We start from the raw sequence: 27788 nt of genomic DNA, 5'->3' as shown, positions 1-27788 counted from the left end.
AGGTCAAATAAGAATGTCCTAAAGATGCCATGTTCAAGAAAAGACCTAAAATAGCTGTTTGTCTTTACCTTCCCTCTCTTTGAAGACTTCCATCCATTATGCAATTTTGTAGTGTATTTCAATAAATAAGCTGAAGTGGCTCTAATACCACCATAAAGTGGCTCTAATACCACCAGTCAGACCATTGGTTCATGTAGCCCAGTATTTTTGACATGGACAAGCAGCAACTCTCCAGGGATTCAGGAAGGAATTTTACCTGCCCCACCCAGCGATGCCGGGGATCAAACCTGGGCTTTCTGCATGCAAAGCAGGAGCTGAACCACTGAGCTCAGTCCCTACTTCCAGTAAGGAATGGTATCCATGCACCATATAAACAAAAAGAGATAAAAAGCTACGTGTATGCAAAGATCACCAATGGATAATACTACAACCAACAGGACGTAATTAACAGTAATGGCATAGCTATTGGTGATATTTGCTTCGAAAATTCCATAGCAAAGCTACTGGACTCAAGGACCTCAAGCTCCTTTCAAAATTTGGTTGCCCTCCAAATCTGTTCTGAAGCAGCCACTCAGCTGTGAGGCTTGCTTAAGAACTTCCTCTCCCACAGAATGCTTTTGTTTGTTGATAGATATCAAAATGCACATTAAAGCACAAGGCCGTGCTGGGAAATAATTGCCTACATGAAAGTCAACTACAAAGAATAAAGCTGGAGTACACTGTGGCTTTAGAACATATTTGCCAGTTAAAACTAATGAGAGCAGCAATTCTTGAACAGGAGTCCTACAGGGGACTCTGGTTGTCTGTAGTGCTACATGACCTTGAGCCCTCTTTTCTATCCCTGAACTTTGATCTGGCATGTAATTTTTCTATATAGGCCTGCTCTTTCACATCTATTTCCTGCTCTCCTATGTTATTTTATTTTATTAGTTCAATACTAATATTTCAGGCATTTATAAGAGACATTGGCCACAGCTAGACCTAATGTTTATCCTGGGATCATCCAGGGTTCGCCCCTGCCTGAGCACTGGATCCCCTGTGTGTCATCTAGATGAACAGGTTTGACCCCTAGACGATCCAGGAATAAACCTTAAGTCTAGCTAAGGCCATTCTCAGTCAAAGGGTGGCATCTAAAACTGATACAATACAACAAAACTGCTATCCAAATATTCATAAAACATTACTCCCTCAATTAGTACAGTGGATGTCCTATGTGTGGATAGACTTGGTGCCAAGATTTTGGCCTACAGGAATGCTAGGAGTGGGTTCCTTCTGATGGATGTGTATGAATGGGTGGCGGGCAGTGGGAGGTGGGGCAAAAGGACCCTTGAGATATGCAACTATGGCAGGAGAAGTTGTTAAGCTGTACATGTACAATAGGAGTTTGGGAGGATGAGATTAGGAGTGTATACTGGGAAAGTGATAGTTAGTTTGACAGGTGTACACATTTGAAAAACTGCAGCTTACCATTCATAACTCTGTGAAAGAAAGGACAGTTACAGAGTGAACCAGAGACCAGTTTATGAGACTGAGAGAAATATCCAGAGTGATATCAGATAGACAACAAGCTATGAGAAAGAATAAAATATCATACAAACCAAGAAAAAAAGAGGGATCAAAAGTATAAGGAACACAATTGGGAAAACATCATGCATCTCAGTAATAACAAAAAGCAAGAAAATAAGGCTATCGCAGTTACATTACCTTAGGCAAGGTATCTAACGCTGCAATTCTAAGCATGTATAATCAGACATCTGTCTCATTGAGTTCAGTGGGGCTTACTTTCAGGTAAGTGAGTATATAATTGCTGCCTAAATGAGGGCTCATCTACCCCAAGCAGGATATTCCACTATGAAAGTGGCATGAAAGTGGTATATAAAAGGTAGGAGACACACTACTACTTTATAGCAGTGTTGAAATGCACTGACATCTGTTGGGGCCCATTGACACATACCATATACTGCTTTCATACTACTTTCATAGTGCTATATCCTGCTTGATGTTGATGTGTCACAGGCCCCACCAGTTATCAGTGCACTTCAGTACCACTATAAAGCATTAGTGTAGATCCTGCAGTGCACTTCAATACCGCGATAAAGCAGTAGTGTGGCTCCTGGCTTTTATATATCGGTTTCTTACCTCTTTCATAGTGAAATATCCTGCTTGGCGTAGATGAGCCCTTAGTAGAATAGCAATTATTGTCAGAAAAGAAATGACAAGAACTTGAATAAGGAGAAATGAAAGATATGGATGTAAATGATACAACAGACATTGGTGAGGGGAGGGGAAACTCTTGACAGCAGTGCTTATGTGGAAGAAAAGAAACAGGGACTAATTTCGAAAGGTAATAGAATTAATTATAAACAAAACCACCAGAAAGCAATATTCACATACAGTTAACAAATGGGAACATATAAAGTAAAAGTAGTGAAAGTCACCAGAATTAGTAGTAATTCAAATAATATGTGGAAAAAGAAATATAAGTAGCAGCAAGGAGGACGATAATGAATATTTCTTTACCAAAAAAGTTACACCAATATTTGTAATTATATTGTGATACAAAGATTAACGACTACTCAGCAGCAGCAGCAGCAACAGCATAGTAATACACAGAATCATAAATAAGTGAATGGAAACATTGTATAAATGTTAACCTGAAAAGGGGGAGGGGAAAAGCTACAACCAGTCACCAAAGGATAGATTATTATTATATCTTCCCCAAAGGTCACAACATGGGGGCAAAGGCAAGGTAAGAAACAGAATACAGTTACATTAAAATGAAGGTACCAGACATCCATAACACTCCAGAGCAGAGTGATATAAAGATGTGTGGAAAAAACAACTGTGAGGAAGAAAAATTTATGAACACTACCAAAATACATGGGGGGGGGGGGAGTTTGAAATTCTTAGAGATAGTAAAGAACCAAACAATACTTACCAGATTGAAATAGGCTGTGGCATGGGGAAGTTAGAGGGGAGGTAGGATTTCTCAAAACTGGGTGCAGGCAGCTACTTTGAGTGGGGTATGCAACTTCTTTACTGCTAGCTACACTTGTTACTGGAGTGTTTCCAAGCCCAATTTGCCTTAAAGGATTTGGGACCAAGTTGCTTGAAGGACCGCATTCACCCATATCAGCCTGCCACAATTTAAGTGCAGAAAGGTTGGCCCTTCTCAGTCAGGTGGGTGACCACACATGAGAGGACCCTCTCTGCAGTGGCACCACATCTTTGGAACAAGTTGCCATTGGAGGTCCGCCACGTTACAAGTTTTTAAGAAGGACCTGAAAACTTATTATTTTACCTTGAACTTCTCTTGATATGACTGCTGCTGTTGCTGTATTGTTGTTACTGGTTTTGTTGTTGGCTTTTATCATTGTTTTTATTGCTATTTTACTGTGTTTATGGTTTTTATTGTCATTAATATTTTAACTTACTCCTTGTGTTCACTGCTCCAGATTTTGCTTTAGATATGGAGCAGTATGTAAATTTTGTAAACAAACAAACTGTTTTTATATATTTTATTGCTGTAAACTGCCTTGGGAGGGCTTCTGTCCTGAAAAACGGCCAAGAAATATTTTAAATAAATAAATAAAATTTGTTAGATGTATCTGCCTAACAATGTGATTGGTGCACTATTATATCACTCAAAAATTTCTCCTATTTCTCCAACTTGTAGAGCATTGTAATGCCTTTCTTAGGTTCATGATAATTCTGCACAGTAATCTATTTTATGGATTATTATCTGAGCTTTCTGCTGCTGCGTTTATGTGTTCAATATACAACGCTTCTCTCATATGCCTAAATTTCTCTGATTAGCAGTGATAAACTGTAGAATGATTTAGGCTTGTATTTTCAACTTGATGCATCCTTAAGTTATTTGCTTCTGATGTATCTAAAACATATACTTACCCATACTCTGGCACAGATTACTATTCAGGATATATTGTTCACTGTGTTTGAAAACAATATATCCCATGTATGGAGTTTTAAACTGGTTCCAACAGATGTAAAGGATAGTTTTGTATACCAGCAAATATTACCTAGGAAATTCTGTGAAAAGGGCAAATAGACTTTGTAAAAAAACCTTGGGACAATCTATTAAAAGGACAGTGACCTTTCAGTTGTGGCATTGTAACAATTACTATTTTTCTCACTCAAGGGCCCTGATTCAATGGAGTGCCAAAAGTATAAGAGAAATGGCTTTTTAACAGAAATGGTGGTATATAAATATTAATGATAAATAGATAAATGTGCTGTATGTAATGTTATGAAAACCTGTAAAGACAGGCTGGTTACTTGAGTCATAATCAAGTTGTGCTTGAATCTAACTTACTTATATTCCTCTTAGGTTGAGGCTTCTGGGGCTTTTGAAGAGGGGCTTGCTTGGCAAGATAACTAGATTCCCATCAGTCACTCAGGAGAGATTGCATTAGAGATACAAATCTCAATGGTCAGTTTTATAGCTCTGTTAATTGTATTCTGTGCAAAATTGACTGATCAAGGAGGCACTTATCAATCATAAAAATGAATTATTTCATGGCATATATCAGTTAGTTATGAGGAGGGTATATGGCGATGGACAAGCTGAAAGCACAATCTGTGGTACACGCATAACAAAGACATTTTGAACTTTTTCATATAATTTCCTCCAAACTAATTGCCATTTTTTTAAAAAAGTAAAAGTACTTAAATAATGGCGGTGTTTAGAACTCGCACAACAATTTGTTACATTTACAAAGAGAAAACCCAATGAAGCATATATGGGAAGTCGGCAAACAAGGAGATGAGATTCCCTGGCATATCTCCAGTGAAATCACTGGAATTATTACTAAGATCCAGATCCTCACTTTTATTCTATAAAACACAGATCATTGACTATGACCACAGCTTTGAATTAAATGTATGGCTTTTGAATTAAATGAAGACCACAAGAGCAGAGGGCCTAGCAGTGCTGCACATTAGAAATCTGAAGATTGATGAGATACTGTGACAGACTGGGATGAAAAATAACCACACTATGTTATAAATTGATGGCCCAGAATTTGATGCACACTAAGGTTCCATCTGTCAACTGTTCCTGCTAGATCCTGAAACTTTCTTCATTTCTAGTCCGATCGCCATCTCTGGTCCAGTCAATTTTGGGCATGTCTACACCAGCCCTATATCCTGGGGTTGTCCCTGGGTCATCCCTGTGCATCCACATGATGCTCAGAGGCTCCTGGGAGCAACCAGGGGCAACCTCACAATTTTTCTGGGATAACTGGTTCCCCAATTATCCCGATTTTCCCCGCGGTCCTGGGACTATCTCGAGACTGCGGGAGGTGAGGGCACCCATCCCGCCTGGTGCCTGCTTACTCATGAGTAAGTGCACCACCAGAAATGGGCACAGAGCCACATGGTGCAGCTCCGTACCCATCAGGGGAGGGGGTGGCAGCAACTTCACCACCCCTGGGATGGCAGGGAGGGGGTTTGGGGGGCAGTTTCTGGGGAAAAGTTTATTTTTTTTCTTACTTTTCGCTGGAGCAGGGCCTCGCTCTTGTGTGACCGCTGCTGCGGCTTCGAAAAAGAAAATGGGCACCGCGATGTCCTGCTTCCTCCCTGGATTTGGCGCACCATGTGTGAATCCAGGGGGAGGATCTCATGATCAGCATATCAGAATCCAGGGGGAGGATCTTGTGATCATGAGATCCTCCCCCTGCCCTCCCTAGGTGTAGACATTCCCTTTGTGTTCATGCAACCTTGATGCTTTCTCTCTTCTAGCTGCTCCACAGCCTATTTACACTTTTTGTTTTCCAATCATTCACCTTGATCCTGCCTGTCCATTCCTGTCAGGCACTGACCAATCTTGCACTATTTCCACTGGGGTGCAATGGCATGGGATGGCCAGCGATCTCTCACATTTCCCACTCAGAAGTGAAAGGGAAGAGGGCCAGGGAATGCTGATCTTGGTGTGGCTATTTCTCTCCCAATGTTCCCCACCCCACCCCTTTCTTCTTTCTTACACTAGCAGGTGTCTGTGTTAGGGCAGAGTGTCCCTTTTGCCTTATTATGATATTTTCATGACATTTCATGGAGGTAATTTCCCTTCCCTCAATCCAACCAACTAATCCAACTAATGTGGGGGAAAGTAATTTCAAATATATGCTTAAACCTTGGGGTGTAAATAGATTGCTTACAAGAGTATTGAATACAAAACCATTAATCTGCACTGAATATCCGTTCACAAGGGACAGTTCTGCTTCAAAGGAGATTTTTAAAATCCACATATTCATTCTGTGATAATGAACTAATGAATATATTCAGCTTTAGCAATTAATTATTTTAAGTTTGTTGAAGTACACTGCCTTCAGTGGGAAGCCCCAGAGAAGTCATAATTCTTGTGAAATCACAAAGGTACTTCTATATTAAAGTGATACCTCATAATATTGAACGAATAACAGGCACAATCATATAATGAAACATCAGGATTTTTGCTATTTCTCCATCTCACCACAATTCCACCAAAGAGAAATTTGATGGAATATTCAACATCCCAGAGAACTAGGTGAATTTTGTTTGAATATATGACATTAGTTTTACATATCATTTGTGAAACGCCCAATACTGAAGCATCTGGTCTCACTTGCTGATGTCTTTATAATATACACACATAAGGGGGGTTTGCTTCCTGCTCAGTTTCCACTTTAATTTTTGAAGTGACAACTATAACAGATATTAGAGTAATAATATCTCTGCAGTCACTTCTGAAACTGTTTCTTCTTCCCGTACTGAAATGTGTGAGATGAAAAGGTTCTTGAAATTGGACAGCTGCAAAGTTTTAAGTGCTACTTTTAAGGCAGAACTGTCCCTATCATGCTTTCAAACAACTAATAATATGAAGCCTTGACATCCTTCTGACAACATTTTCCCAAATCGCAAATTGCTCATGCATTAGAAATTCTCCGAAAAGGATGTGAAGCAAATATGGTTCTGAAGTATATAGGGAGGGCCGTGGCTCAGTAGCAGATTGCAATCTTTGGAATGCATGCAGAAGGTCCCAGCTTCAAACACCAGTTAAAAAGGACCTCACATAGCAGGATTTGGAAAGACCTCTGCCCTGGATCTTGGACAGCCATTACGAGTTAGAATAAATTGTACTGGGCAAGACAGACCAATAGCCTGACACACACAGGCCTTAGCTAGACCAGGCTATATCCCGGGCTGATACCCAGGATTGCCCCTGTGCGTCCAGATGATGCACAGGGAATCCCGGGCTCAGGGAGGGATCAACCCTCCCTGGCCCCGGGAGAGATCAACCCTCCCTGGCCCCGGGATATAGCCTACCCATTTAAGGCTGATTTTTTTCCACTGTCTTGGGCTGAGCCCGAGACCGTGAGCATGTAGCCTGTTCCGTGGCTTTCCCCAGCTCCGTGCAATTACTCGCATGTAGCTGGGAGAAGCCGCGCATGGGGCGCAGCACTCCCCAGGAGCGCTGCGCCCATTGGGACAGGGTGGAGGGAGTGGGGAAATCAAATTAATTTTAAAAAAACCCTTACCTGAGGGCACAAGTGTTTGTGCGCATCGCCCCTTTAAAGCTGAAAAAAATGGCGGACGCCACGGGTTTTTCCTTCAGCTCGTCTCGTCTGACGTCTAGACTAAGGCGACAGCCCGCGATAGTTACATCGCGGGCTCTCCCCTCCTCCATCATGAATTTTAAGGTAGGTCTAGCAAAGGCCTCAGTATAAGTCAGCACTCTGTTCATGTTCAGATGCATATTTGTACACAAGTAAATGTAATAGTAATTTCTTTATTTCTTTATTTCTTCTTTCATTTAAAATTCTTATACTCCTCCCTTGCTCTAAAAGGAGCACAGAGTGGCTTACAATATTCATAAAATATGCACTGGTAAAACACAATAAAACTCTACCATAATAATAAAACATTTAAACTAGAAGAATAATCTAGTTTAAAAAACAGCCAAACCAACAAGACAAAGGCAAAACAAGTGCAAAAGGCCTTTAACATACATTTAAAAGTATTCTCAGTGAGGGCTAATATCTCCTTTTGTGGAACAAATTTAGTGTACAACATGTAATGATATCCTACAAAATGACTTAGAGTAACTATAGATACGTCAATATGCTTCCTCTTCAACCTATTAGTCTAATAAATTTAATAGCGATGCAAACAAATTTCCAAATGGCACAGAATCATCAGTCTAATTAGTATTTGAATAACTGTGGACAGCTCTATCCCAACCTCTGCACATTGCTGCTCTCAGGGAAAGACTTTAGGGCAAAAGTTGAGAGTCCCACTCAGCTGAATGAGAAGGAGGGACCTAAATGCTGCAAGGGTTGCTTACCACATTTTGAAGTAAATGGTGATACACTTTACCATCTAAAGGAGAGGTCATGGGTCCAGAGTCTAAAATTACCTAAGTGTACCACTGACTCTGAAGCAAAAGCATGTGGAAATTGCAGATCCAGTGATATATGAAAACTACTGTAATGAACAGCTAATACAAAGAAATAAGGCAATTGACCATGAGGCAACACAAGAGACTCCAATGAACCAGAATAACCAAGTAATTTTGAATCAGTTAAAAAAATCATTCTGGGAATTATGTCCTCAGTGTGTGTGTGTGTGTGTGTGTGTGTGTGTGTGTGTGTGTGTGTGCAGGAAGCAGGTTTATGCCTTGGTAATGCACACCTGCCACCACAAAAACTGTCACCTGTGAGCTGACAAATGCATGCAAATGCATCCAGTTTCCAGAATCTTACATATATAAGGAGGTTGAAGGTCCTCTGAGAAACACTATTCAGAGTAAGGGGGGATCTGCTGGGCTATCAGATAATAGAAGGGTTTCCTGTTTTCAGGTCAGAACACACCTTATTTATTTATTTTTAAGTGGTGGTCCTTTAAAAGAGAGAGAGAGAGAGAAAGTGAAGAGACAAAATGGAAGAATATGACCTTAATATTGTCAACCTTAAATTACTCAGTCCTAGAAAATCTGTGATACTAGTTTACCATCAAACCATCTGTTCATCCTACTGTACACCGATAAAACAAAAGTAAGAATTTTAACTAAGTCAAAAAAGACATTTTAGTCAGAATGTGTACTTCCTGCATGCAATTATATTCATGTGTTCTTGTAGAATGTGACAAAAGAGATGAGGCCAAATTCTTCTTTGGGGGCAAAAATAGCTCCAGACAAGTGAAACAGAAGTTGAGGGGGCAGGATTGCAGTTTGAGATTGATAAACAAATGGCCAAAGAACACCTAATTTCCTTGAATGAGTTCAAATCTCCAGGGCCCGATGAACTGCATCCTAGAGTAATGAAGGACCTAGTGGAAGAACTCTCAGAACCTTTGTCTATTATCTTTGCAAAATCATGGAAGACGGGTGAGGTGCCGGACGACTGGAGGAGGGCTAACGTTGTCCCTATCTTCAAAAAGGGCAAAAAGGAGGAACCTGGGAACTACAGACCAGTCAGTCTGACATCCATCCCTGGGAAAATTCTGGAGCAGATTATAAAGAAGTCAATCTGTAAACACCTTGAAATCAATGCAGTGATTATTAGAAGCCAACATGGATTTGTCAGGAACAAATCCTGTCAGACTAATTTGATCTCATTTTTTGATCGGGCAACCTCCCTTGTGGACTGTGGGAATGCTGTGGATGTCATATATCTTGACTTCAGCAAAGCTTTTGACAAAGTGCCCCATGATATTCTGATTAACAAACTAGCTAAAAGTGGGCTAGATGGAACAACTATTAGGTGGATTCACAGTTGGCTACAGAATCGGACTCAAAGAGTACTTATCAATGGAACCTTCTCAAACTGGGGGGAGGCAACGAGTGGGGTGCCGCAGGGCTCAGTCCTGGGCCCAGCGCTCTTCAACATTTTTATTAATGATTTGGATGAGGAGGTGCAGGGAACGCTGATCAAATTTGCAGATGACACAAAATTGGGTGGGATAGCGAATAACCTGGAGACAGAAACAAACTTCAAAGTGATCTTGATAGGCTGGAGTGCTGGGCTGAAAACAACAGAATGAAATTTAATAGGGATAAATGCCAAATTCTACATTTAGGAAATAGAAACCAAATGCACAGTTACAAGATGGGGGATACTTGGCTCAGCAATACTACAAATGAGAAGGATCTTGGAATTGTTGTAGATCGCAAGCTGAATATGAGCCAACAGTGCGATATGGCTGCAAGAAAGGCAAATGCTATTTTGGGCTGCATTAATAGAAGTATAGCTTCCAAATCACATGAGGTAGTGGTTCCTCTCTATTTGGCCCTGGTTAGGCCTCATCTAGAGTATTGCGTCCAGTTCTGGGCTCCACAATTCAAGAAGGACGCAGACAAGCTGGAGCGTGTTCCGAGGAGGGCAACCAGGATGATCAGGGGTCTGGAAACAAAGCCCTATGAAGAGAGACTGAAAGAACTGGGCATGTTTAGCCGGGAGAAGAGAAGATTGAGGGGAGACATGATAGCACTCTTCAAATACTTAAAAGGTTGTCACACAGAGGAGGGCCAGGATCTCTTCTCGATCCTCCCAGAGTGCAGGACACGGAATAACGGGCTCAAGTTAAAGGAAGCCAGATTCCAGCTGGACATCAGAAAAAACTTCCTGACTGTTAAAGCAGTATGACAATGGAATCAGCTACCTAGGGAGGTTGTGGGCTCTCCCACACTAGAGGCCTTCAAGAGGCAGCTGGACAACCATCTGTCAGGGATGCTTTAGGGTGGATTCCTGCATTGAGCAGGGGGTTGGACTCGATGGCCTTGTAGGCCCCTTCCAACTCTGCTATTCTATGATTCTATGGTTCTCTACTAAGCATAACATGTGCAGAAGACCTTATTTTCTTTTACTTTGGGATACTGTTAGTTTTACCCTACCCTGCGCCTGTTTACCCTACGCAGTGCCTGTTTGCATTCTCTTCCCGTCCTTATCGCTCTACTATGATTTTAATAGAATGTAAGCCTATGCGGCAGGGTCTTGCTATTTACTGTTTTACGCTGTACAGCACCATGTACATAGATTGTGCTATATAAATAAATAAATAATAATAATAATACATCTGTGGTAAGGTACAATTTCTCAACAGCTAGATTCATATTATTATATTTCATCTTGTAACTCCAATACACTGTCCAGTAGTTACATCAAGCTACAACAAGAATGGGGCAAGCTGTAATCTATGGACAAACTCTCAGCATATATTAGTAGAAAAGCAAACTTTATTTATTTATTTATTTATTTATTTATTTATTTATTTATTTATTTATTTGAGATACTTATAAATCACCCCTGCTCAATGAATCCTAGAGGCATATGCAATTAAAACAAACACTAATGAGGTAAAATTAATTTAGATTCTATGGCAGGGAAAAAAATCAATCCGTGTCAACAATTAACAAACTCTCCCGGTTGCATTTTTTACATCTTTTTTCGTAATTGTTCTATAACTGCTTAACATTAAATGCTGGGCACTGAAATACTGTCTGAATCTTTCAAGTCAATATGTTGCATCTCCTGGAAGCATAGAATATATCAGCCTAAGACTGGTTTCTGTGATGTAAATACTTGTTATACTGAAATCAAGTCACTTCCTCCACTTTCTTATAGTTTATTTCAAAGTAGGCACAAACATGACCTGGAGCTAGAGGCCAGTCACTTTCTCGACCAAGTCTTTAAATGGTAACTTCATGAGTTTGTTAGCTGTCTTCAAAACTTGTTGCCTTTCCTTTGATGGTCCTGGAACGTTCATATCAAAAGAAGAAACTGCAAACTTTAAGAATTCATTAAAACTAAAGAAAGCTTATCCCTGTGAATTGCTTAAGGGCCTGCCTGGGGAAACTGGTCAAATTTGAAAGAACATTTTCCCCCCTGCTTATGAATTGTTTTTTTCTTTACAATTTTGTATCAATACCATTTAAGAGTTCCACCTCAGTGCTGTGTATGCTAGACAAGTATCTCACCTTGGAACCCTGGGAAATGTGTAGCAATATATAAACATTTTAAGTGGCCTGAAAGAAAATGTCTATTTATTTTCGGTAAAGTACCAAGCCTTTTAGAGCAACAGCATGAATCCAATAATAAATGCCATATATTTCAACACATAGTGAAATCTTTAAAAATAAATGTTATTACAGATAAACATATATCAGATTTTGAGTCATTCCCATATGGATCCAGTGATATAAATTGATACAGATGATACACTAACCCTGTATAGATGGCATGATGTACAGTGGAGGCGGGGTTTAGGATTCCAGCCCAATCTCCATGTAGTCATCAGAGTTTTGGAATAAAGCCTACAGGCATACAAGTTTTATAACCACAGGTCCCAGTCCATGCAATTGAAGTTCTGTGGGTGGGGTGGTTTTTTTTGCATGGTACTGATAATTCAGGCAGTTCTATGGACTGCCTGACGGGGGGAGGTATTAAAGTCCCTCTTTGGGGCACCGTTCTCTGTTGGTGGTCACTGGAGAACTTACCTGGCAATGATGGCAGACAGAAATAGTGTGTTCTGCAGTACTGGGTCACTGATAGCCACCATTTAAATGTCCCACAATGCCCCAGAGTGATGCTATGTCTGGGCCATGGCGGGAATTTAAATGCCTGGACAGAGCCCACAGCCCACAAGCTCCCCCTCCCCCACTCTGCCACCAAATGTCAACATATTCATGGTACAAGCCATATGGTCTACACAGGGGATACTGTTACTAAAATGCCCTGACTATGCCAGCATATTTTACATTATGTTTCATCAACTGATTCATATGAGAAGTGCCCAAATTCCTTCTTTCTGCTCAAGTTTAACCAGACGTATGGGTGTACTCAAATGTTCATACATATGGGAAGGTTGGCTGCTTCAACTAAAGTCAAGTGAGCTCTGCTCTATGTAGCAAGCTACTATATAGTTCCAGGAGTAATGTATTGAACAATTCCATTGTCTCTTTATAGAGTCTCAATGAGCATTTTGAGTTGTCATTATGCTTGACTTTTCAGGGTTAGATGGGTGACACATTGTTTGCAATATTTAAAAGGGGGAAAAGATCCAATCTGTTAGACTTAAAAACAAAACAAAAAAGCATTAGGGGAAAAAGATTAAATGTCAATTTGGTGTAATTGGTGAACTGGCAAGCAAATGCCATTTAAAAGTATTCATGTTTTCAAGTGATCTCTTGACTCAACATGATCCCAAAACGAAAAACCACATGAATTTAAAAAAATGCATGCCTAGAGGTACTGTAGGTGCTTTAGTGGATGTATGAAAAGGCAGGTCTCAGCTTAGAAAAAAAGATTTATGACATTTTTTCTCTTTATTTTTTGCATTTTGAAGGGAAAGGAAAATCAATTAAATACAATACCAGATACTAATGTCCTTTAATAGCTCTCCTATGCGTGGGGCTTTCTTGGAATACTATTTGGAAACTCCAGCTGGTGCCGAATGTGACGGCCACTGTTTTCAGCCCCTTTGTTTCCTTGCAACATGCAACTTGTGACAGAAGGAAAACAATTACAGTGAGAGGAGTACGGCCTAACAACCCCCACAGTGAATAGTTTTAATATTAAGAGGCACCAGGGGGTACAATGATATGTGAGTCTGTCACTTGATATTGCACCCAAAAGCTCTGTAAAATGTGATCTTCTCTAAAACTAAAAATGATAGGGACTTCAAAAACAAAACATGCACAAATGATTTGTGACTAAGGAACACTCAGGCAATGGGCTATTCAGTGGCCCACAATATTTTGGTTCTGCAACTCTCAACCCTTTCATCCTTGTTGAAGTTCCTGCAGAAAACCCTTAATGACGGAGAATGCTGGAGAAGATCTAAATCAGCCATACATGCTGAGATGTTCTCAGTAAGTGCTAGAACTTTAACCAGTGAGAAACAGTGCTGAGTAAGTAGGGGGGAAATGTAGTTTTTTAAAAACAGTTTTCTTTCTATATTCCATCTCTCTCTCTCTCTCTCTCTCTCTCTCTCTCTCTCTCTCTCTCAACAGTAATATACATAACAGTAATATACATGCGTGCACACACACAAAATTTAGAAGATGTTTACTCAATTCAAACAGAGCCAGAATCAACTTGTGCTTTAACTACTGACATGCAGTAATGACCTCCACTCGCCGATTCTTTGACTGCTACTGCACAGTTCTGCAGAAGACAACTAATCTACATTCCACTGATGAGTTTCCCTTTGTGTTAGAGGGCTTATAGCTTTTTGAGACAAATATATCAGAAACAATAACAAGCAAACAAAACACCCCCCCAAAATCAAGGTCAAAAACGGGAACCATTGGGAAAGAAAACCCACCAATGTATTATGTAATTGCCCCAAATCCTCTTCAATAAGAGGAAACAAAATCGATATCTACATAGCCATCCCATCAATTATGGGGTTTGTGAAAGTACATTCCAATGCTTTTTATGCAGTGATTGAGGTTGCAAAATAGTGGCACATTTTAAAAACAACAACAATCCTCTCTTCCATCTGTCATTTACAAATGAGTATCTTTTTGCAGTATTGATCCTATATACAAAGCCTGCACTTTCTTCTAAAACTGAAAAGGAAAAGTGGAACGAGGCAAGCATAACTGAAATGGGAACACGTAGTGACATCCGAAAGAGATTTCAGTTTTGTTTAATGTTTTGATTGATTGATTTTCTTAATTAATCCAAGTAGTTGGTATTACAACATCAAAAGCAAGGGACACAAATATCATGAGGGTCTTTTGCCAGACATAACGCTTATCAATCTAGGAAATGTTGAATCTCTATGGCAATTTTCATTTTATATGCAGGTCAAAAGTGAGCAGTAATCCCTGGTGCTTGCAGCTGTGTTGATTTGTCCATTAGGTTACATTGCTCTTATCTCTTTTTCATGATGAATGGTGAAATGTGTTGTCTGCTTTCACCCTATGTGGCTATGCCTTGTGCAGACAAAGCTATTACAGGACCTTCTTGGCAAACCTACACTCCTTCTAATTCACTTAGTTCCTGTCCCAGAGCATTCCCTGCTGTTTCCTCCTTAGACTTCCTATGGCCAGACCCTGACAACTGTTGCCAAGTCCTCTGAAATTATGCAGGAGCTTTGTGCTGCCAATATAATTTATTAGGTTCAAGCGACATGTCTTACCTTCAAAGACCCTCGGTTGAATCTAGGATTTGTCTTTTTGTAGACAGAAGGGCTCTAATCATGGAAGGTACCTCCACCTGATTTTGGTGGATTCCCCTCCCCCTCCACACACATCACAAATCATCCCATTCAGCAAGACCCTCTGTGTAACTTTTTCAAGGGGCTGGAGGGGCTACCATGGGAGCAGGAGGGAAGCCTGCTCCCACCAGTCCAGTTACATATGCCTAAATTGGGATCCAACCCCCTGCACTGGACTACAACATAAACTGCTACTTGCCCTCTGTACTTTACTGTCTAGTTGTAATTGGATTGTTTCATTGTATCATTTCTTTCTTTTAATTGCTATTTTAATTTTAATTTTATTTCGCTAAATGGAATTTAAGAGTTGTTTCCTTTTGGAATTGTATGGTGGCTGATTGCTAATACAATAAACTATCCTTCCTTCCTTTGTTCCTTCCTCCTTTTCATCAAACATTCTCATGTCCAGAATTTGGCATAACACCAGTTGTGATTGAACCAACATAGATAGTATTAAGTTAGAGCAGCCACAAGGGTGATTTCAGTCTCCATGTCAGTTAGCCTTGGACCCAAGAAAAAAAATAAAGTTCTTGATGTGAAAACGGCAATCAATAACTCATAGCATGCATAATGAATGGTTATGACATATATAGCACTGATTCAAGAATTTTTAAAAAGCACTTTGATTTAAGAAAGGAGTTTCCATTGCGTAACAAAAGTAAGGCAATAGTAAGTTAAGGCTCATATCTTTAACTTTTCTATCTTGTGAGCAATAAAGTTGCCTAACATTTTGTGCTTGTTTATAAGATAGGATTCATTGCCCTTCTTTGCCTTTGACATTTAGTCCCAGTCATCTGCATCTGGCCAAAAACTGCTGTGAGCCAATCATTTTGGTGATGAAAACAAACACATCTCTGTAGCCAAAACTATGGGGATGCCACAACTCTGCCTTAGCTAGACCAGGCTACATACCGGGGTGAACCCCAGGATCATCCCTGTGTGTCCAGATGATGCACAGGGGATCCTGGGATCAGGGAGGAATCATCCCTCCCTTGATCCGGGATACAGCCCTTCCCTTTGGACCCGGCTTTTCCGCAGTCTTGGGCTGAACCCGAGACCACGGAGTGTGTGGCCCGTTTCCGTGGGTTTACCCGGCTCCACGTGATTACTCGCGTGGAGCCAGGAGCCATGCACGGGGCGCAGCGCTCCTCAGGAGCATTGCACCCATTGGGGGTAGGGTGGGGGAGTGGGGAAAGTAGTTTAAAAAATTAAAAAAAACTTAACTTTGCACACAAGCATTTGTGTGCTCCGTCCCCTTTAAAAAAAATTAAAAATGGCGGGTGCGACGCCTCTCTTCCTGAGGTCGTCACACCTTATGTGTAAACGAGGGCGAGATCTTGCGTTAATCGCAACGCGAAATCTTCCCTCCTGTCCCCCAGAACAAAAGGTAGGTCTAGCTAAGGCCTCAGTAAAGAAAATGCAGATTATCTCAGGGAGTATATATGGCTTGCCATGCTGCTTTTAGGTGAAACAGCTTGCTGCCCTGGGAGCATTGGTTCATGAGAGCCAAAGATAGGGAGAAAAGACAGCACTGAGGTAAAACCTGCCGCTCATAGGCCATGGTCTGATCACACATCAAAAAGCCCCATTGCTAAAGCTAAGAAGGTCTGGATCAGATTGGGATACCACTTGGGAACCCCATGTATGCTGCCTTGAGTTCCATGATGGAAGAAAGACCCACTATAAATGTACTCACAATATCTGGGACCTATGTCATCTCAAACTCATAGAAGTGCTCTTCCCCACTGGCGCCCTTACTGCTGTTACTGGGCCCCATCTGCACTGCACTGTGTCACCTGGCTAGGGAGAAAGGCAATGGCGGTAAGCCAAAGGCAGCTTTAAGGAGAATTGGAGGTGATAAGAGTCAAGGAAAAACGGAAATCCAGAGAAATGGAGGGAGCAAACAGAGGTGGCAAGAGCAGAGGGTGGAAGCGGATATAGACGTGGGGCAGGTGATAGGACCATGGGCAGAATTTGGAAGGTAGAAGGGTCAAGGAGTGAAGGGAAATGGGAGGAAGGGACTGAAGTGTCCCTTTATCTCCTACTACCAGCATTACACCTGTGATATTTCCTGGGCATTTCCTTAGTAACTCTGAAAGTACAAGTTGGCAGCTTCAAAGGAATCCAATCTAGTTAATGGATTGTTCTATATGTCAGCTTACAAAATACAGGAAAGTAAAAATAGTATTTAATCTTGATTAAGTCTTTAGAAACTTTGGGGTTTTTTTCCCCAATAAAAGAACTATTGATGGCACCTTCCAAAGTCTCTTAAACTCGGCAAAATCAAAATTTTCAGAGTAAGTACTATATGTTATATAAATAATTTGTATAAAGGGAAGTGTACTCTCCATCTCTTGGTTGGGGTAGGATCTACACCACTGCTTTATAACAGTTTATATTAGTTTTGACAACTGTTCGGGCCCAGGACACATTCCATATACTGTTTTCAAAGTGTTATATCCTGCTTGGTGTAGATCTGGCCCAGGTCATGCTCAGTACTCAGTGTGCACACATCCTGGCCTAAGGACATCAGATGTTCAATGCTGTTGGGAACAAAGGGCCTTGCTAGATGAGGCTTTAGCCTGGTGCGAGGCCTGGGCTCGTCCCTGTGCATCCAGATGATGAGGGTATCCCGGCCTCAGGCAGGGGTCAACCCTCCCTGGGCCTGGGGTAATCGGCACCTCTTTTAGCCCGGTTTTTCCTGCGGTCTCGGGCTGAGCCCGAGACTGCAGGCGTGTAGCCAGGTCTGCCGCCTTTCCCGGCTACCGCATTTACTCCTCAGTAGCTGGGAAAAGTGACGGACTGGCCGCAGTGCTCCACAGGAGCACTGCAGCCATCAAGGCTAGGGTGGGGACATGGGGGGCGGGAATCACGGCCTAAGGGACATGGGGGGCGGGAAACGGAGGGCTACGGGAGATCGGGGCAGGAAATGGAGGCCTTCAGGGGGGTGGAAACGGAGATTGGGGGGATCGGAGGCCAGGGGAGATTGCGGGGGGGGATCAGGGGAAGGGGGGAACAAGGAGCCCAATTTTTTTTAAAAAAATCCCTACCTTTAGCGCTGGTGCACTCCTGCGCACACAGACCCTTTAACTGGAAAAGAAAATGGCGGACGCAACAGGGCTTTCCTAGATCCCGTCGCATCTGATGTGTAGACGGGGCCGACAGGCCGCACTACTTCTAGTGTGGCCTGGCCCCTCTACAGAGACCACTGTGCCCTCTTGGATTTGCTTCTCAAGAGGCAGGGAAGAACAGGCTGCCGGTCCTAGATTTGTAAGTACTGCTTGGTTAAAGAATGATGGGGCAGTGAATTTGGGGGGAGACCTCTCCAGGGCTGGCTCCGTGATTTAGGGGGCTCTTGGAAAGACATCCTTAATGTGCTCCCTCCCTCAGTGAGTCTACCTTCACATTGCCATTTTTGCTAAAGCCTATTGCTGCTGCTCCTCCTCCTCTCTCTCAGCATTGCTACCACTTGTTTGCTTGACAGGCAGAGAGCAGTAGCCAGGCTCAGTTGTTAGCATTTAAACATGACAGGGAAATAGGTAGTACGTTAGCTAGATGGCCTATAGTTACAACATAGCATATCTATCTACCTGTCTAGATGCTTGGGCCTAAATTATTTAGGCTTAGGCTACACATGATGGCCCTATACCCATTTCTTTAAATCTGGGTATTCTCCCAAGGCATTTAAATCATCACTTTACCTCAGATTCATTTTGCCCTTCTATAATTTTTCCATAGCACCCATGAAGTTTAACCCCTCTAATTTTTTTATAGCTCTTGTTTATCAGAAACATAGAAGATTGTTTATACGTATTGCACTGTGTACCGCATTAGAATCCAGATAATCCACAATGGTTGAAACAGAATGTCGAGTGTTTTATCCCACAGTTGTTAGTGGCAACTCATGGATTTTCGTGGGTCCTTTTCATGACACTGTTCACCTCTTTTGTGCCTCCCACTCCTTCTGCTCATTTTTCCATCACAAAAAAAAGACCCACTCAATCCGATTCTTTAGGCTGTGATGAAACTTGCCATGATTTCCTGCTGTGTGCAGGAGAAGCAGTGCAATAAAAACACCCACTGAATGGGCCACGTGGTCATTGCTTCCTTCCTCTTTCTTCCCCATCTAAAGGAAGAGGAAGCTGTTCATCACTATTGTGGGACAGAAGCAGGAGGCAAAGCGATGCTAGGGAAATGCGACCATCTCCCCCTACACTATCAGATGATGGCCATAAAATAAGATCTGGCTATTACCCGGGAGGGTCGGCAACCAGCACAGTCCAACCATCGAGGGTGAAAAGCAGGTGGTTGTTCTTCAAATCTGCTACAAGGGTTCCTGCACTTACGTACACGGGAGGCCCCATAAGTTTGGCCAAACCCCTGAAATAGTTTTCACACATGTGAATGCCCTACAACAGCCAGATGTTTTGGACTACAAATTCCAAGATTCCTGATCACTGACCATGTTGGTTGGAGCTGATGGGAGTTGCATCTAAAACATCTGGAGGGCACCAGGTTGGGGAAGGCTGACCTACAAGTTGGTTGCTGGTTTGAGTGCATTTGCACATAAAAAGGTCTTTGCACCTTGCCCATCATATCTGCGCACTGGGCCTAGATTGTGTCCATAGATGTTTGCTCCTGCAGTTTTAGTATCTTAAACTCTTCTTTGTACAACAAGAGAGGAGGTAGACTGAATGATAGAGCAGTTTCTATTTAAGAGCAGCTGTATCCAAGGTTCAGGAAAGGAATAAATTATGGCTCTCCAATACTTAGGGCAGTAAACAAAATAAACCAGACAACAAGAATATAAGGGGCAATAAGGTAATGCATAAATTATCTGAAAAGAGCGAAGTGCCAATGATGCCTCAGCAAGAGAAGGAAATAACTAACTCAAGGTCTAGCTATGTAGTTGGGTGAAATATTGACCACAGAGAGAACAATCTAGGAGCAAAATAAATTCTCTAGAATGAAGAGCTGAAAACATGTCATTGCAAACAATAACAACAATAATAATAAAACACCTGCTAACCAAACTTTAGAGATAGGGTTAGCTGCAAAGTTTATAAATCTTGGTACCAAATCCTTGTGGACTGGTTCAGAGTAAGGGGGGAAATGAGAAGAAAACAAGAATCTTACAAAAACATTCAGACAAACCTATAATTTAATGTATATGAAACAAATGTAGCCGTGGAGTAGACACATTTATCGTGGCTACAGCCAAGTAAGCTGTAACTAAATTTATGCTTACCTAGAAATAAATCACACTGTTATCAGTGGTGTTTACTTTGAGTAAACGTGCTTTGGATACATTTGCAGAGCAGACCTATAGAACTGGATGGGACTTAAAGATCATTTAGTCCAACTTGCTACAGGAGCCTTCATATCTAGGCATTAACTCACATGATCAGGATATGGTTTAGCAGAGATACATATAAGCAGAGAACCGAAGAATAGAGGTGTTTAGTAGGTTGCAGAACACATTTACTACAGCAAACCCAAATGATTTAATGAGCTATGCAAGCAAGCCAGAGAACATTCTACAGGGTAAGATGAAACACCAGCAAATGGCTATCAATAATTGCTTTAAAGATTTTGTTGCTATTATTGTTCTCTGGAGCAAATGTGATTAGGAAATTCATCAAGAAGTTCCAAATATGTTAATATTATTAGCAAGTGGAGTGGTCAAGTGGGGCACTACACTGGCATAAAATATGTAAATATCATGTGCAGAAGACTCAGAGTCAAATGAAACATGTTTTTAATATGGAGCATGCAGCTACATCTGTTCAAATTAAAGCCCACCAGGTTGGGGAAGGCTGGAAGTTTAAGTTGAAATTAATTGTGACTTCTCCCTCTCTCTCTCTTCAACAATTTTTTGGGGAAATTTAAATTCTCCTCTCTTGGAGCACCATGGTCCCAATCCAGATTGGGACTGCAGATGCTTACATGAAAGTAAAGAAAAATATCAGCATTTAGTTACCCTGATGCGATTACTAGAACATGACTCTTGTTTCTCTATTTCAGGACTATGGGTGCAAAGGCTCTGAAATTGCTCAGCACTGAAGGTGTAACTTTTTACAGGCCATGGTGTCCAAATATGGAAGATGTTATTTAGTTCAACAGAAGCTACTCAGAGAATTTAATTTCTAAGGCTATCGAAGTCTCCTTTAGCACTTAGATGCTAGATCAAGGCTATGCAAGCCTTCTGTGATCATCATAGCACAAAATCTACAAAACTCAGCTGATCATGTGACAAAATTATTTCTGGATGATACCAGGTTGGAGGAACTGCAAGATTGAATGCACCACCAAATACCACAAAAATCCCCTAAACACAGAAAACCAGTAAGTCAGGGAGAAGGATGGGTTGGAAAGCCACCTTTCCAGCTTCTAGGAGTTTTTTAAAAAATGTGAACGGGGTAATATTTTTGTACAGGGAGTTTGGGGCTATCTCTCTATGTACATGATGTTTTCAGTCCTGTTGCCCCATGCCTGCTGTATAAATTATGCAATGAAGGAATGATTTTACCATGTGATTTATTAGGTTGTATAGACCATGCCAAAGCAAATAGGCGTGAGAAGTGCAATTGAAAGCTCCACTGTGATATCACAGAACCACACCACCAGCATCAAAACAGTGGGGAGAGGCAGAGAGCCCAATTTGAGGAGGTATTTAAAAGATCAGATGAGGAAGAAACTTCATGGGGAAAATGAAATCACACTCTGTCATACTGATTGGCCATTGTAGAATTCCACGTAGAATTCCAACAGGCCTTACAGAAACGTTGAAGGCTACATTGGCCAAACTGATTCTCTGGGCTTGTGCCACTCCTGTGTGTGTGAGAGAGATTGCCAAAGCCTCAGACTGATCTTGTAAGCAAAAGGAGCTTGCAAGTGTCCCTTCCACTGATCTGTGCCAAGAAAGACTACAATTTAATCTGGCAAAGTACTGCCCTCTGCTCCTTCTGTTTCCTACCTCCTTGTCCTAGTTCCTTCGCCTCTGGCACTGGTGTAGGAATTTATGCTGGTGCAGGGAATGGAAAAATCTGTGTTGCATGACTGTACTGGTATAATTTAAAGGCAGGCCTGAGGTTCTCTACCATTTACTTTGCTGTAAAGTACTGTAGGTTACAGCTAGTTACTTTTAACCTATATTTTCAACATGTAGACGGGAAATCTATGGACTTTCCCTGCTCTTTGCAGTTATGCACTAGCTACCAGAACGATGGAATAGATTAATCATTGTCACTTTGTTTTAGTTAGGAAGGGTCTGCATGTTAGGACGAGCAATGAATCTACTTAAGTTCAGGATCCTACAAAGAAATAGTTTTTTTTATTCTTTTTTTTGTACTTTAAAAATACATTATCATTTCAATTGTCAAATGAAGGCATGAAAAACATTTGATAAAGGTTTTAACAATGTATATGGGCACACATTATCTTGCATTTTGTCATTTCTAAATATTAGGAATATTTCTCAGTGACAAAATATTGTCCATCTGCCTAACTTCTTACCCCAGACAATATAATTCAGTTTAGGGTGTAATCCTATACCCATTTACCTGAGAGTAAGTCTCATTAAACTGAATGGGGCTTACTTCTGTGTAGACAAATATAGGATTGCACTGTTAATCATATAGACTATGCAATAGTACTACTTGCAATAGTACCATTCTATTGTAGTTGGTAGATCTTGGGGTTAGTGGATCTCTTTGAACGACAGCCATTCTGGCTGCTGTCAAAAGATGAACAGGTCATTTCCAGATCATCAGAAGCAGCTATATCTTTTAGAAATCCAAAGTGGATCTAAATGGGATATTATAGTTTATCATCTATGTAATACTTCTTGTAACTAATTTCAAACTTGATAAAATCATAGGCACCTTCCTTCATAAAATGAAGCAAATTAGCTGCCAAGCTTCAGAATTCCAGGAATCTCGTGTTCTTGTGTACGTATTCTATACATTCTAGATGGGGGAAAGGTACCACCTGCAATTGATTTTTTTTTAAAAAAAAAACTTTCTATGAGCTCTGTACACAAAATTAATTTTAATATATGTTGCCATAATAAGGTATAGGTCTCATTTGAAATAATGGTACCTAAGTTACTTTCCCAATTCCCCTAAGTAGGTAGCAGGAATTATTTCCAATTCCATTAAGATTTTACATAAGCAGACTTATTTAATAATTATTAAAGGTTAATACTTCAAAATCTGCCTTATTCTTCTATGATCCATAACAATTGGCCTTAATAAAATACCTATTTCATGACTAATATCTATTTCGTGTAGCATCATTTTGAGAAGGATTCTAGAAGGAAAATGAGGCTGCTGTTTACCCCTCTGCCAAACAGTCAACTGGGGAAAACTGAGCAGAGTGGCATTGGTGTGTGTGGGTGTGGATGTTTCACACCCTAAACCACCCTCACCTATATTTGAGCTGAAAGTTTGCTCTAGCAGGTTTTTGTTGATGATGATATTTTAGCTCACAGACACTTAACAATTATGGTTAGATTGCTACTTCATAGGGGAGCTGGTGCCCTCTAGATGTTTTGGACTACAGCTCCCATAAGCCCCAGCTAGTGTGGCCCATGGTCATGGATTATGGAAATTAAAAATATTGGAAGGGCACCACATTGCCTACAACTGACATTTATTTACAATATTTCTATACCGCTCCTTATCCGAGGATTTTGGAGTGGTGAACAAATGAGGTAAAAAAATAAAAGCAGAATAAAAGCATAATTAAAAATTACATTTTATTCAGTGCTGACTCCAGGTTTTTGAGGTGCCTTGGACAAGACACCTCAACGCCCCTCCTCCTTCAGTGAGCCTGCCTTCCCACCCCATTGTCACCAGCTGGTATTGCTCCTCATCCTCTTTCTCATCACTGCTCCAACTTGCTTGCTGCTTGATAGGCAGAGAGCCAGTGAGCAAGGAGACAGTGGCACTCACTGCTCCTCCTTCTCACCACCACTGTGGTTTGGGCTGAGGGGCAGGTTGACAAGCAGGTTGCAAAGGTGAAGAGGATAGGAGGAGAAGCAACTCCAGGGCATTCTTGCCAGTGAGCATTTGTCTGACCATGTCCAGGGAGCTCCTGCCAGTGGGCCTTGGTGTGTGTGTGCTCTCAGCAGCTGTCCAACTGTGCTTACTTTTGATGCATACTATCTAGCTAGGCACAATTATCCTTATGCCCAGCATTTTCCCAGGCAAAGTTCAGTGATTTTATTGTATGATGCCTTGAATTCCCATTTGCAACAGAAAGGTAGGCATAGAACAAATAAATTAGATGGGCTAATCTGGGTACTGCTCTTTGCAACTTGAAAAGTGGTTTAAAGTACAGTGGCTGCTAAATGCCATCAGTATGCTGAAGCTGGAGCTAGTGCAGAACGCAGCAACTTGGCTGTTGTTGGGAGCTGACCCTTTTCAGCATGTATCTCCTTTGTAGAGGGAACTGCACTGGCTGCCTATTGGCCACTGAGCCAGGTTTAAGGTTTTGGTCCTAGTGTACAAAGCCCTAAGCAACTTAGGACCAAGAAACCTGAGAGAGTGCCTTCTGCCTTACCTGCCTGCCTGATTGCTGAGGTCATCAGAGGGTGGTTCCAAATAGACCTATGGTCTGACTAGAGTCCACTGGGTGAAGAGCCTTCAATGTGGTGACCCCCTTGCTATAGAACTCCCCACCTCTGGAAATTAGTCAGGTGCTAACCCTACATTGCTCTTTTCCAGGAAGCCTTCTTTGGTTGACCAGGCTCGGTTTCATTGGCACTCTGGTTTTTTAATAATAATAATAATAATAATAATAATAATAATAATAATAATAATAATAATATCATGTTTCATTCTTTTTGTCTTTTGGTCATTTTATCGCTTGGTGTTCATCATTCTGGAATCTGTCTAGATGTGAAACATTTACAAATGCTGGAAATAAATAAGTAAATAAATAAATATTTGTCTGGCTCTCTTGAAATGCTTACTTGAAAGGTAGTTACTAATATGAACAGAAAACATAAAGGAAGTGCACCAAGCCAAGCCTTGTCAGCTTCTGGTTTCTTTCCTTGGTGCCATTCAACAACTCAGAGGAAGCCAACGTTTTCAGTGGCTGAGCAAAGAATGCTTATCAGTATAATCAGTTCACTAAACAAGGCGGAAGAATTAGGAATGAGCTTCAAATAGGGAGGAAAAGGATGACTGGATAATATAATATGTTGTCAAGTTTCTGTTGGCCCCAATTCTGAAAAACAACCTGTATGGTTGGACAACTAACACGATTACAAAGAGCCTTGTTTGGTGTTCATTTTCATGTAAAACTTCTTAAGTGTACAGCTGGAATAACACCACCAATTAGAGTGATTTAGGGACATTCTTACCTGACTGACCAGGTGGTGGGACTCCAGATGATCCTCTTGGCAGGCATAAAAACACAGTAAGTACTGCTGCTTTATTTCCTGAGCAAGGCTCAATGGCAATTGGTTTCGGCGAACCCTGAAATTGAGAAGGAATAAAGTATTTGAATCTCGAATGCTACTTTTTGGTTTCTTAACTCAAAACATTTACACCCATCCATGTAAGCATGCTAACCTCTCATTTTGTAAACTTAAATATAAATAAACTTGCATTTTCCAATTAAAACGGCTAAAATGAAATGACTTCAAATAAAGGATCTCCCCCAGCAAATTTAGTAACATGATATTAATTATTTAAACATTTATACCTACAATCTGATGTTTGAGCATTTCTGTTACTCATGAGATCAGCATCACTTAACAATTTACAGAAAATATAATGGGAATAATATCGTGTTACATTTTCGAAAACAGGTTTTGGGTGTGTCAGTATCTTTCCATCCCAACAAGAGGAAGAGGGGAATATTCAAAGTGCTGGTATTGACATTTAAAGCCCTAAACGGTTTGGGGCCAAGTTATTTGAAGGAACGCCTCCTCCCATATGTACCTACCCGGACCTTAAGATCATCTACAGGGGCCCTTCTCCGTGAGCCCCTGCCAAAGGAAGTGAGGCAGGTGGCTACTAGGAGGAGGGCTTTCTCCGCTGTGGCACCCCGGTTGTGGAACGAGCTCCCCAGAGAGGTCCGCCTGGCGCCTACACTGTACTCCTTTCGTCGCCAGCTGAAGACCTTTTTATTCACTCAGTATTTTAATACTTAATTTTAACTTAAATTTAAATTATACTGTTTTAACTCTGTATTTTAACCTTATATCAATTTTGCTGCGTGGTTTTATCCTGGTTGTGATTTTTATATTGTATTTTGTATTTGTATTTTTAAATTGTTGGTTGTTTTATGATGGTTTTAATTTTTGTGAACCGCCAAGAGAGCTTCGGCTATTGGGCGGTATAAAAATGTAATAAATAAATAAATAAATAAATAAAAATATGTCATTAGAGATAAAAGGTGTTGAATTTTCGACTTTGCATTTTAAATCAAATATGAAGAAAGCCTCTCGGCTAAAATCAAAAGGACAAATTACTAGCAGCATACATAAATTGGACTGCTGTACTGTGGTCAATGTACAGCATTATACCTTGCATATTATCCCAGTGGGGAGCCAGAAGCATAGTGTCCTATTCCCAGAAAGCTCCTATGAAGAGTGGATGTCAATAAGCCTTGCAACTGGGAATAAAAACAAAATTTTCTTGCTTTGGAAACTAAGCTAGTGGTAACTCGGCAGAAAAGAGGAAAAGCAGCCTCCAAGGATTAGGAATACATGAAGCTGTTTTATATTGGGCAGGTCAGATGATCACTGAGGGTTAAACAAGGCTTCTTTAATCTTCGGTGAGGGCAGAGCACAATTTCCTTAATTAACCACCCAAGTGGCTTTATATTTGATTCCTCGCTCTCCTTTATTCCTCATATTGAGACAGTAGCTAAATCCTGTTGTTTTTTCCTGTATAATATTGCCAAGATTCGATCATTTTTGTCTGTCTCTTCTGCCAAGACTCTTGTTCATGCATTGGTTATTTCTCGGTTGGACTACTGCAACCTTCTTCTCACTGGCCTTCCTTCTTCTCACATCAGTCCGTTGGTTTCTGTTCACCACTCTGCTGCTAAGATCATCTTCTTGGCTCGCCGCTCTGACCATGTCACTCCACTTCTGAAATCTCTTCATTGGCTTCCAATTCACTTCAGAATCCAATATAAACTTCTCCTGTTGACCTACAAAGCTTTTCACGGTCTAGCTCCTTCCTATCTCTCCTCTCTCATCTCACACTATTGCCCCGCTCGTGCTCTTCGCTCCTCTGATGCCATGTTTCTCGCCTGCCCAAGGGTCTCTACTTCCCTTGCTTGGCTTCGCCCATTTTCTTCTGCTGCCCCTTATGCCTGGAACGCTCTTCCAGAACATTTGAGAACTACAAGTTCAACCGCAGCTTTTAAAGCTCAGCTAAAAACTTTTCTTTTTCCTAAAGCTTTTAAAACTTGATTTTGTTCTGACTTTATACTGTTAGTTTTACCCTATCCGGTGCCTGTTTACCCTACCCTGTGCCTGTTTGCTTTCTCTTCCCCTCCTTATTGTTTTATTATGATTTTATTAGAATGTAAGCCTATGCGGCAGG

General features: G+C 41.1%; 1 protein-coding gene across 1 annotated transcript in view; it reads right to left on the bottom strand.

Annotated features, from left to right (window-relative positions):
• Positions 1 to 27788, bottom strand: part of ATRNL1 (attractin like 1) — a 682244-nt gene that overhangs the window by 64127 nt on the left and 590329 nt on the right. The window contains exon 28 of the mRNA XM_063132703.1: positions 25589 to 25703. Coding sequence (XP_062988773.1) covers positions 25589 to 25703 — 115 coding nt within the window. The remainder of the gene's footprint in view (positions 1 to 25588; positions 25704 to 27788) is intronic.

The sequence above is a fragment of the Elgaria multicarinata genome, chromosome 8 (genome assembly GCF_023053635.1).
Source record: "Elgaria multicarinata webbii isolate HBS135686 ecotype San Diego chromosome 8, rElgMul1.1.pri, whole genome shotgun sequence".
In the NCBI taxonomy this organism is placed as follows: domain Eukaryota; kingdom Metazoa; phylum Chordata; class Lepidosauria; order Squamata; family Anguidae; genus Elgaria; species Elgaria multicarinata.
The sequence above is the reverse complement of the archived record's forward strand: the minus strand, read 5'-3'. Positions and strand labels throughout refer to the sequence as shown.